Source organism: Rhinopithecus bieti, unplaced genomic scaffold (assembly GCF_001698545.2).
Source record: "Rhinopithecus bieti isolate Rb0 unplaced genomic scaffold, ASM169854v2 scaffold_1599, whole genome shotgun sequence".
NCBI lineage: Eukaryota > Metazoa > Chordata > Mammalia > Primates > Cercopithecidae > Rhinopithecus > Rhinopithecus bieti.
In genome coordinates, this window is record NW_016804139.1 from 3390146 (window position 1) to 3402556 (window position 12411).

Genomic DNA, 12411 nt, shown 5'->3' on the forward strand with positions numbered 1-12411 from the left:
TATTAGCCAGGATGGTCTCGATCTCCTGACCTCGTGATCCGCCCGTCTCGGCCCCCCAAAGTGCTGGGATTACAGGCTTGAGCCACCGCGCCCGGCCTATTTTTTATTTTCTTAAAATGTTATTATGATTTATACTGCCATGGGCATACCTTTCTCACAATTCACATTTGGCATCTGCTCTGATAAGTCAAAAAAAAAAAAAAAAAAAAGAAAAAAACGACATCCCTTTCCTCCTTTCAATTTGGAAATACTCTTTTCTGTTTAAGTTCCTAGGTACTTCTTCTATGAGAATCATTGAATCCAGCCTTCTTCTTACAAAAAAATTATAAAATATAAAAACCAATCCAGTCTTGTTCTTGCTGAAGGCCGTTGTAGGTTAATTTGTAAAGTGTTGGCCCTTGTGTGATACCAGGTCTTCCCATCCAGGAATATGTTGCTACTGGTGTCCCAGGAACAGCTGACCCCTCCCTGATCAGTTCTCTTCTCCAGCTCCACCTGGAAATCCATCTGCCCGATGGTCGCTCTCTCCCACATATGAAGGATTCAGCCCAGCTTCCAGAGAAGTTGCAGGACTCCAGATTTCTATCCCATCCTCTGCTGTGTTTCTCCCCCCACCTCACTTCTAGAACTCTACGTCTCAGTTCTGCCTGTTCTTGGTATCACAACAGGCATAGAACAGATCTTGTGGTGGTTGGGCATATGCGATTTTTCCAGAGCACTCAGTCTCATTTTAGCGTTAGAAGTCCCCTGAAGGTGAGGTGTACATCCTAGCAATGAGCAATTATTGAGCACCATTTATACTCCAGCATGTTACTGGTGTACACGGAAGTGCACACAGACACAGGCCCTCCTCCACCCAGCTCCAGAGCTCATAGTCCATTATGGAAGAAATACTTTGGTCAAATTGTTTTGGGTGTAACAAACTACTCACATTGTAGAATAGGGGTTTCTGAGTTCCATTCATTCAGAACGCTGCAAGAGTCGGGTTATGTATCGAAGCCTGTTGACACGAGATAGACTAGAGAAGTGATTTGCCCAAGAGCAACATGGAGTTCTATCCCCAGTCTCTCATATTAAGCCCTGAACTCATCCCGCTCTCCTCATGATTTTCAGTCATGTTTAGTACGCTACTGCTGCTGGTCATTGAGGCCATCCTTTTCCTTTTGTTATTTTTTAAAGTTTTAATTATTTATTTTCTATTTGTTTTACTTTTATTTTATTTGCTGCTTTTTTATTTGCTGCTTTCTTAAATTAGATGCGAGTGAACACTTAGAGTAATTCTAATGGGAATTCAGTAGGGTACCTTTTAGGTTCACCAGATATTTGACAGAAAAATTTTTATCTAGCATTAATGTGTTTTTAATAATTGTATTTACTAGTTTGTATAAGGTGAAGAATAATTTTCTTCTTCAACCTTGGAGGAAGTATTTGCTAATCACTCCCTCTTTGTAAGCATTGACACTTTCATGACTTCTTTGTAACATTATTTAATGACTGTAGGATGCTTTAGAAAATACAGAATAGGATAAAATAATAGACAGTTGTATTTTTAAAAGTGGAATTGTTTTCTGTCTTTCAGAAACCTTTCAGGGAATTTGTTTTCTTCATTATCTCAAGGAACTTTTGATTATCTTGCCTCATTACGGTCTTTGTAAGTAAAACATTTTTTCTCTGTTTTTTTGATTTTCATGTCTTTGTAAATTAAAAACATTTATTATGTGGTTTCAGAGACTTTATAAGGACAATCTTGTCAAGTTAGAATCTCACTTGAGAGCTTGCATTCACATTAGAAAACATACAGTGAGCCTGAATAATGTGGTTTAGACTAGGACAACCATTTTCTCCTTAGGATACCATATTACTCTAATCTATATTTAGAGTAAGTAAACTGGTAATTTTTTTTTGACTTTTTTTTCAAATCATAAAATGTTGCATTGTTTGACTAATTAAATTTCCAAAGTATAAAATATCCCTTCCTATGAAGAATTTGTAGGAATATTTTATACTTTAGGAATTTAATTTTATCCTGTAAACCCGCCCCCACCCTCCACTTAAAATCAGATTTACAGCTTATTACTGATGTTTGTAGGGATGTTTATTTAGAATGCCTGCTTTATGAAATCGGTTTAAGTTCTGATTTACACAATTTCTTGTAGCTTTAGAATTGGTTGATTTTTTTTTTTTTTCCCAGATGGTTTTGTTAACTGAGAGATTGCATAGAAGTTATTTTGAAAGTAACTATTTTCAGATAAACCTTAACATATCTCAGACTATAAATTATCCTAATTTTATTGGAATTATAGTTAAATATAATGTTTTTCAGGTTTTCATTGAGTAATTTATGGGATTGAGTGTTTTTCTTCCAGGCAAAGAGTTTTTCTCTCCTGATTCCTCTCTTCCATGTACTCTGACTTCTCCTCTCATCTCTCTTCCTTTCCTACACCTGTCATTTAAATCTCATTTTAGGAGTCTTCCTTGGGATGTAGCCAATAGGTATTAGGAGCCCTAACCAGCTTCTTACCATCATAGCAGGCATGTGTATGTACTTCTGAAGTCACTTTGGCTCATACTCCATCTTCTTTCTCTTTTTGGCACGCTTACCATTCTTATCCAGAAGACTACCTTTGAGCAGAAACATCTACTTTTGGCATATTTAGTGGGCTCAGGTCAGCCATTTCTGCAAAGATTAGGAAATAAAAAAGACAAAAGCTAGTCTGGGTTTTGAGACCCTGGGTAGCAGGAACATGGGAAGTATTTTCATCCCCAAAATGGGAGAAATTGCCAGTGTTTTTNCCTCGGCCTCCCAAAGTGCTGGGATTACAGGCTTGAGCCACCGCGCCCGGCCTACCAGTGTTTTTACCTGGTAGTGTTAGGAACTAACCAGAAGGTGGTGCTTAGAAATTAGGAGTCTGTCACATCCTCCTTCTGGTGTTGTTTAAATTTATTTTCTATGCTATATTCCATCAGATCCCTTTTCTTTTTTCCTTATTCTTTTTTGCCAAAACTAACGAGGTGAACCCTGAGCCAACACTCCAGCTGTGTTAGAAGCACACACACTTAAACATTATTGCATTTTGTTGATTTATTTTTATAGAACATATTGCATTCTATTTTAGCTATGTTTACAGTTTGATTCTTCTATTATATGTTGCCCCCTATATTGGCAGGAACAGGGTCCTGCATTTATTGTTATTAGCTGGACTTAGCAAATGCGTGGCACATGAATAGTCAGCACTTAGTAATTATATTATTTAAGAGATTTGTGCTTATATCTCAGCTCTGTTTATCCTTTCTTCTTATCGTGCCCAAGTGCCAAATCATAAAGGTTTTTGCCACATATAAAGACATTTCATTACTATCTTTTGTATCAAAGCTGAGTCATTCTTATTTGTATGCTTTTGATTTGTTGGGTCTTTATCTCTTACATTTGTAAATATCTATGGTGTCACTTGGTGCATAGCAGAAAGGGATCAGAAACAGTTCCTACCCTAGGGAAGCTCACAGTCTGGTTAGAAATACAGAATATCATCACAGAAAACAATCCATATTGCTTTAGGTTGCTGTTTCATTGTCAAAATCAACAGTTGGTAGGCATTTAGGACAAGAATGTGATAATGATGCTGGAAAATTGGGGATGGCTTCAAGATGTAATATTAATGCCACACACTTCATGATAAATGGGTAGAAGCTTGTTAGACAAAAAGGAAAGGGATTTGGTATTCTAGAGAACCCTGGTGTTCAGTAGCTTGTTGCATAGAAGAGGGATATCTGCCAAAGAGTCTTTGTTTGCCTACCAGATTTCATCCAAAGCAGAAACTAGGGACCAGCAAGAACAGGGTTGGGGTCCAAAACTCTGCAATTCAGCTCCTTGGAGAGAAACTGTAGCTAGCCAACGAAATGTACTTTAGGCATGGTGTGGGTGAACAGTATTGTGCTTGCCACCAGAAACGTAACCCAGTATAAAACAAAAGTGCTATTTAATTTTATTCACTATAATCTCTTAAGTTGTATTTGCATGTTACAGGGAATTCCAGACTGAGTATCTTTTGTGTGACTGTAACATACTGTGGATGCATCGCTGGGTAAAGGAGAGGAACATCACAGTACGGGATACCAGGTGTGTTTATCCTAAGTCACTGCAGGCCCAACCAGTCACAGGCGTGAAGCAGGAGCTGTTGACATGCGGTAAGGGAGAAATCCAAACTGAGAAAGCGTTTACCATATTTTGACTTTCTACCATGTTTTTCTTGACAAATTGTAAGATTCTCTTTATACTTGGACAGAACTAGTATGCAGCCATTAATCATTATGAATTTGGTAATATTTAGTTTATGCCAACAATTAAGCCTTTTTTTAAAATTGGTCTTTAAGGTAGTAGCTGTTTTTAGGTTCACATCAACTTTCTTTATGCAAACCAATTTCAAACAATAGATTTTCAGATTTTCCATCAGTTGGCAACTCATGAATTTGTCTGTAGTAACACAATCTCAGGATGCATACATCCTGTGTGTGGATGGGAATGTGAAGGATACAGTCTTTTTGAAGCAACATGTTTCAATGTTCTTAAAAGACTGATACAGGCAGGGCATGGTGGCTCACACCTGTAATCCCAGCAGATCACCTGAGGTCAGGAGTTTGAGACTAGCCTGGACAACATGGTGAAACCCTGTCTCTACTAAAACTACAAAAATTAGCTGAGCATGGTGGCAGGTGACTGTAGTCCCAGCTACTTGGGAGGCTGAGGCAGGAGAATTGCTTAAACCCCGGAGGTGGAGGTTTCAGTGAGCGGAGCTTGCGCCATTGCACTCCAGCATGGGTGAAAAAAGTGAAACTCCATCTCAAAAAAAAACAAAAAACTGATACAGTTAGATCTAGTAATTCTCTATCTTACAGTTATTTCTTAGGAAATGATCAGCTTTGTATGTCAATTTTCAGACTCTGTGTATAAGCATATCTTAAATTCTCAAAAATAGGGGATTGGTTTAATTACTTGTGACATATCCATTCAGTAAATGCAACTATTGAAAATCATGATTTTGAAGAATATCTGAGGAAATGAGGGAAATAACATATTTGCCATGTGTTAAATGAAAAACACACAAAAAAACACTCCTACACACACAACCCCATAAAACAAAAACAGTCCTAAAATGGTGGGGGGAGGTCCCAGTTTAGTCTTTGTTTGGAAATAATGTATCATATTTTTTTCCTTTTCTCTTTATTATTGTTGTTGTACCACAAGTAAAATACGCTCACTGAATGAAAATTAAGTTTTGTGCAAAGAAAATAAAAGCAGAGAAACAAAGACCATGTTTATGTCCATGACTGAAAGATAGCTAGTGTTAAGACCTTTTTGTATCATCTTCTATGACTTTTTTCTATTTTTTAACAAAAATATCGTTATACTCTAATGATATTTTATAACCTTTTTAAAGTTGAATTAATGTAAACGCATTTTCTTATTTAAAATAGATGCATATCAACCCATTGTATAGATGAAGCCATAGTTAACTTCTCTGTTACAGCATGTTTAGCTCGTTAATAGTTTCATGCTTCATAAATAATGGAAGGACTAATTTCTTTGTATGCATTTTTGCATATTTTCTATTCTTTAGGATATACTACTGCTAAAAGTAGAATTGTCATGTTAGAAAATAGACTACATATTTAAAAGTCTTTTAATGAATCAATGTCATTTGTGTACATTTTGTACATATATTTAAAATATTTTATTTTCTGACTGAAAGGAAAATCTGATTAAAACTGTTTACAGTATATGGGATCTTAAAATACTGGTTTTCCTGTTTTCTTCAAATGTTCTGATTTTTCTGCAATGAACATGCATTAGTTTTACAGCCAAAAACCTGTGTTGTAATCAAAGGTAATGTAGTCTCCAAAGTGTATTTTAAAGTTGTAAATATCAGCATTTACTTATCACTGATGCCATTTTCTAGAGCACAGCTTGTTCTTTTAGTTCATTTCTGTAATCATCTGATACTCTTGTGATGCCACTGAAGAGGAATAACTCTAAATGTCAGAACTGAGTATGAAATTGTTTCTTTTAAATTTCGTTTTTATCTGTTATCACTAAACTCAGTAGCAGCCTGGTTGATGTTAGCATTAGCATGCTGGTTACTGAGGAATATTTGTTGTTCTGTTTTTATAATTTTACCTAGAATTTCTGTAACTTTTAATTATGGTGTTTGGAAATAGTATTTGTTTACTGAATCTTTGACTGTCTCTAGACCCTCCGCTTGAATTGCCATCTTTCTACATGACTCCATCTCATCGCCAAGTTGTGTTTGAAGGAGACAGCCTTCCTTTCCAGTGCATGGCTTCATATATTGATCAGGACATGCAAGTGTTGTGGTATCAGGACGGGAGAATAGTTGAAACTGATGAATCGCAAGGTATTTTTGTTGAAAAGAACATGATTCACAACTGCTCCTTGATTGCAAGGTAAACTTTTTTTTTTTTTTTAAATGAAGAATTGTGCCTGTTTATTTTATTTATCCTTTTGGAGTTGCAATGTTTAGTGGAATTTGAATTAATATTTCATCTTCTTGTATTTAAAATGCAAACATCTGGCATTTCCTTTTCTGGTTCCTATTCATCTTCTAAAATTAAATAGCCATCTTTTCATCCAGTTTTAAAGAAAAGCCTTAATTTCAAAGAGAAACTTCAGAAATTGGAGACTTTTTAAAAGTTTTTTGGAGGAAAAAATGTAAACTTTTGTAGTGTAAACCTTAATTTTCCAACTATTTCCTGCTGCTAAACTTACTATTTTCTCTTTTAGTAATCACCTGATATTGACTCTAGTCAAAATATTGACTGATACAATATTTTAAGGTACTTACCTTCTCCACCTACTAGTATAAAAGAATATAACCTCTGAACTATCAACCTCACGATTGGTATGAATACCAAAATAATTCAAATGAACTTTATAAAGTATAATAGACTAAGAATATATATGATATTATCACTTACCAGATATTTTACTTTGGTAAAATTTTTACCTTTAGACATTGAGTTTTCTGCTCACTTTCTTCTTTCTTTCCACCTACCTAGAACTTGGCTTATATTTTGATTTCAGTAGAGCTACAGTTGTCAGACTCTCTGCCAGGGCCTCCTAGGGTAACATCACAGCAAACTTGTAGGAGTGCTATGAAATATTACTGAAAAACTAAAGGTTCTGAGTTGACATTCAAATCTCAGGGGTTCTCTGAGTTGAGATTCAAGACTTACGCAGTCGGCTATTTTATAATTTTTCTTGAGATTTCGTGTCTACTGGAAGCACATTTTCATTTATATCTTATAACATTTAGAGTAGATGCTTTTAAATCCTTTCCTGCTAATTCCAACATGTGGGCCATTTTGTGGTTATCGCTACTGGCTGCTTTGCTGTTAAATATGGTTCATATTTTCTTCTTTTTAAAAAAATATTGTTCGTATGTCTGACAGTTTTGGGTTATAGACTCGACATTATGAATGAATTGCTGTGGAGGAGAGGTTGGCAAAGTACAGCCTATGAACCAAATCTGGCCTGCTGAGCCCATAAACTAAAAATGTTATTTATATTTTTAAGTGGTTACATTTCAGATGGTTACATAATTACCTACATAATATTCTTAATATTGCTTCCTAGCCAGCAAAGCCTGAAATATTTACTGTCTGGCCATTGAAGAAAAAGTCTGCCAACCTCTGACTCTGGGTTCTGTTGTATTCCCCTGAAGAGAGCTAACTTTTGTTTGGTCAGGTAGTTAGCTTGGCTGAACTAACTCCTAGCTCTGTCTGCTCTGGTAGGCAGAAGCTAAAGTCTTGGTTTCTGCCCTACCTGCAAGTGTAGTTCAGGATCAGTAAGAGACCTTGGTGCATTTTATACATAGTAGTTTAGGCTTCCAGCCTGACTTCTTTGTACCTCTGTCTTTGATTTTTTTAAGTCAAAAAGATTGTAAGTTTCTATTTGAGTGAGACCTACCCTTGGGCAAAAGCCATTAAAAAAATTCTCCTAGTTACTTCCCAGTGCCAAAAACCCTTGCTTCTCATATCAACTCCTCTTCTGTTATTGCCTGCTTTTGATCAATCTTCATGTGTTCAAATGATTGTAATTTTATAATTTGTCAGGGACATATAATTGTAAGCTGTGGAAAGGGTGATTTAATATGAGCTACTCGGTGATTACTGGAAGCAGAATTCCCTTATTAGGGGATAAGATTAATCGTTGGAAATGATATATTGTTATACTAGTTTTACTGTAGTGATAATTTCACATGCCTATACATATGTCAGAATTCATCACATTGTACACTAAGCAGTTTACTGTATAAACAGATAATAATTGATGTATAATTCAACAGTAAAGTTTTAAAAGTAGAACCGTTTTCAATGTAAAAGCTTTGATTAATTTAGAACTCTAAATTATTTGACTATAAAGTAAGTAGATTTACTGTATAAGTCTATTTCTGCAAGTCATGCTTAAATTTAAATTATGTATAGCAATGCAAAAAAAGTTAATTCTAAGGATAGCAAGTTAGCCTAACATTTTTTTTGGTAGGCACATTGGACTAATGTGAAAATCTTTCATGTGAAGACCGAGACAGTTCTTTACCTAGATTTTGCCCCAGAATAATAGAAGAAAGAAATATGTGATTATTGCATTGGTTAATCTGAGATTTCTATTGATTTTTCATTGATCTCCCCATGTCTTTGATTCTTCATCAGTAAGAAACAATATTTTTCTTAAGAGTTAAAATTGAAGCTACTTCTTTCTTTTTAAATCTCCAAATTTGCTGCCTTGAGGATTCCTGGAAATTTTATTCCAGTGATTGGTTTTAGACATTAAAAGTATTGCTAAAAGTTATCCAGGAAACATTTACAGATTTGGAGATTGAAGGGGAAAAATGTAGTTAAGAAAACTAGAAACACTCCATTATAGTGTCATACTTTGGGATGCTGGACTTTGGGCAGTTACTGTGGTACAAAGCAAGTACTGTGTGTAAAAGTCATTGTAGAACAAGAAATGAGCATCATTGTTTGATCCAAATCTGAGGTTAGATTAATTTTAGAGTGTCCAACAGGAACACATTTCGTTAAGAAGTAGTTGAGGTTATTTAAGAATACAATAAAAATTTTATTTCAAATTTATGTGTGTTACTTTTTTCAAATGGCTACTAAAGTATTTGAATATAGATAGACATTTTGGGGATTTAATTTAGTAATAGAAACCACCATAGGCATTTTTTTGAGCTGGTGGGGGGCACCATGAAAAAGTTACCATGTCAGTGAAGGTTCTGTGAAATAAGACAGTGTTTGGGAACTTCTGGATTAAGGAATGATTTTCATTGCCAGAATATACTTCTTCCTAGTTCAGTAAAGCCTTATAAAGTAGAATGTTGGACAAAGTTAAATTTAATGTCAAACTCTTTTTTGTGTCACTCTATTTTAAAAATATTAATTACAATGTGTTTATTTTTCTAACTTAGTAAAGACAATAAACATTATCTTTGATGATTCATAGTATAAAAGTGTCTTGAGCCTTTACTAGAACAATTTGCTGTAGCCATCAATGATTTAGGAGACTGGACAAATGTGTATTTACTTCAAGACATAATTTTGTAAGTTAATTAAAATGATACATACTTTCTGTCTAATTATTTCTTACCATTGGTGTCTACATAACAGCAACGCATACTGGGTCCTGTGGGGGAAATAAAGATTAATTGAAGGCTCTGACATTTGCTCCTTAATTAGTAGGTTTTATATAAGAGAATTATGATTTCATCTTGGAAATTGGATTTACTGACAGCTATTTAGAAATACAGCTGTTTTATGAATTGAAATATACCTTAACATGGAAACCTTTTGTGAAAGTATTAATTGGTAATTTACTAAATCTTTTTAGAGAGGTAGTTAGTTTGTTTCTAGTGTAACCCTTTATATTTTATCTTAAACATTTTCTTAATTATGTAAAATCATAATCTTTTTTCTTTTCTTTTTATTTTTTGAGACGGAGTCTCGCTCTGTTGCATGGGCTGGAGTGCGGTGGCACAATCTCGGCTCACTGCAAGCTCCACTTCCCGGGTTCACGCCATTCTCCTGCCTCAGTCCCCCCAGTAGCTGTGACTACAGGCGTCCCCCAGCACGCCCAGCTAATTTTTTGTATTTTTAGTAATGACGGGGTTTCACCGTGTTAGCCAGGATGGTCTCGATCTCCTGACCGTGTGATCTGCCTGCCTCGGCCTCCCAAAGTGCTGGGATTACAGGAGTGAGCCACCGTGCATGGCAGTAATCTTTTTTCACATTTGAATATTTTCTTCAGAATCTGTGAAAAGGGAGATGTGACTTGGAAACTTCTCCAAGTTTTGCTAAAGAATGTACGACGATGTTTCTGCCTTTGGGCTTGCCATTCCTTTTTTTTTTTTTTTTTTTTGTGAGACAGAGACTTGCTCTGTCACCCAGGCTGGAGTGCAGTGGTGCTCTCTTGGCTCACTGTAACCTCTGCCTCCTGAGTTCAAGCCATCCTCCAGCCTCACTCAGCCTCCCAAGCAGCCGGGATTACAAGCGTGCGCCACAACACCTGGCTAACTTTTTACAATATTTTTAGTGTAGACGGGGTTTCGCCAGGCTGATCTTGAAGGCCAGGCTGGTCTTGAACTCCTGCCACCCTGAGTGCTGGGATAGCTTGCCATTCCTGTTCTGTAAAGTGTTCTGCTCTCCCTGTTTCTGCAAGGAGAATTCTCATGCATTGTATAGCATTGCATTTGATTCATATGTCTCTTACTGCCCTGATCGTGTATTTTAAAGATCTCTTTCCTTTTTTGCCTCGACATTGAAAGATTTAAAGGAAGGAGTCATATTTTAAATTCATTTTTATGTAGCAAGTGCTTACCTCACAATATGCATTCAAAACTATTTGCTAAGTGAATGATCGAGACCCCTTATTGTCTCCTTTTTTGCCTAATTCTGTTTTCTCTCTTTTTAAAATCTTTCTTTATGCAGTGCCCTAACCATTTCTAATATTCAGGCTGGATCTACTGGAAATTGGGGCTGTCATGTCCAGACCAAACGTGGGAATAATACGAGGACTGTGGATATTGTGGTATTGGAGAGTTCTGCACAGTACTGTCCTCCAGAGAGGGTGGTAAACAACAAAGGTGATTTCAGGTCAGTGTCATGGAAAATACTGGGAAAAGTTTCATTTGCCCCAGATCCTTCTGTTGTCTAAGACACATTATTGGTTTCCTATCCTGAGTAACAAAATTTGAGAACTGTGCATGTCTGAGGACTCCCCTTTAGAATAATTGTCATGCGCATCCGTGTGAAGAGACCACCACACAGGCTTCGTGTGAGCAATAAAGCTTTTAATCACCTGGGTGCAGGCGGGCTGAGTCCGAAAAGAGAGTCAGCGAAGGGAGATAAGGGTGGGGCCGTTTTATAGGATTTGGGTAGATAAAGGAAAATTACAGTCAAAGGGGGGTTGTTCTCTGACAGGCAGGAGTGGGGGTTACAAGGTGCTCAGTGGGGGAGCGTTTTGAGCCAGGATGAGCCAGGAAAAGGACTTTCACAAGGTAATGTCATCACTTAAGGCAAGGAGGGCCATTTTCACTTCTTTTGTGGTGGAATGTCATCAGTTAAGGCGGGGCAGGGTATTTTCACTTCTTTTGTGATTCTTCAGTTACTTCAGGCCATCTGGGCATATACGTGCAAGTCACAGGGGGTGCGATGGCTTGACCTGGACTCAGAGGCCTGACAAGAATGATTTCAGAGTCACTTATGGAGAGGAACAAAAGGGGTGCTTGAACTTTATCTCAGACCTGTTGATTTAAGAATCTCTGAAAGTAGAGTCATTTTTAACAAATGGTTTTGTTGTATAACAGCCATTGCCTTAGGGAAACATTTGAGATATTCTGGTAAAAGAGTACAAAATTCAAACAGGTTAAGTAAGGTTTTTTCTGTGTTTTTTGCCCCCTGCAATGGCCCTTTTATAGATGAACCTTGGAAGGTTTTATATTGCTCAGGTACTTTTCACTACTGGCGGTTCAGTAGGCATCATAATTAGAAGAAACACATATCTGATTTTCTCCCCTTGTTCAGTTCTTCTGGAAATCAAGCAAGAAGGACTTTGGGAAATGAAAGCTGTTGGGTAGCCTGAAACTTGGGGAGCCATGGAATCCCAGGTGGGGTTTGTTGAGCTCTGTTAATCTAAGCAAAGGGAGTTATTTATGTATTTATTTTAGTAGAAAGTTTAGGATTTGCAGGAGATGACAGCTTTTACCTTAAACTCTCTTTACTTTCAAAGGTGCTTTGAAACATCTTTAAATATCTTATTTACTTGATCTTATTTGTGTTCAGGGATTTAAAAAATGAGTTTATAGTTGATATAAACAAAGGGAAATATGTTATTCTTTG

The 12411-nt window shown here is 36.5% G+C and overlaps 1 protein-coding gene across 1 annotated transcript in view; it reads left to right on the top strand.

The window, feature by feature from the left end:
• ADGRA3 (adhesion G protein-coupled receptor A3) overlaps window positions 1-12411 on the top strand; it is a 134187-nt gene that overhangs the window by 67757 nt on the left and 54019 nt on the right. Inside the window, 4 exon segments of the mRNA XM_017866795.1 lie at window positions 1580-1651; window positions 4025-4185; window positions 6246-6459; window positions 11002-11166. Of these exon segments, the coding sequence (XP_017722284.1) occupies window positions 4071-4185; window positions 6246-6459; window positions 11002-11166 (494 nt within the window). The 5' untranslated portion in view covers window positions 1580-1651; window positions 4025-4070.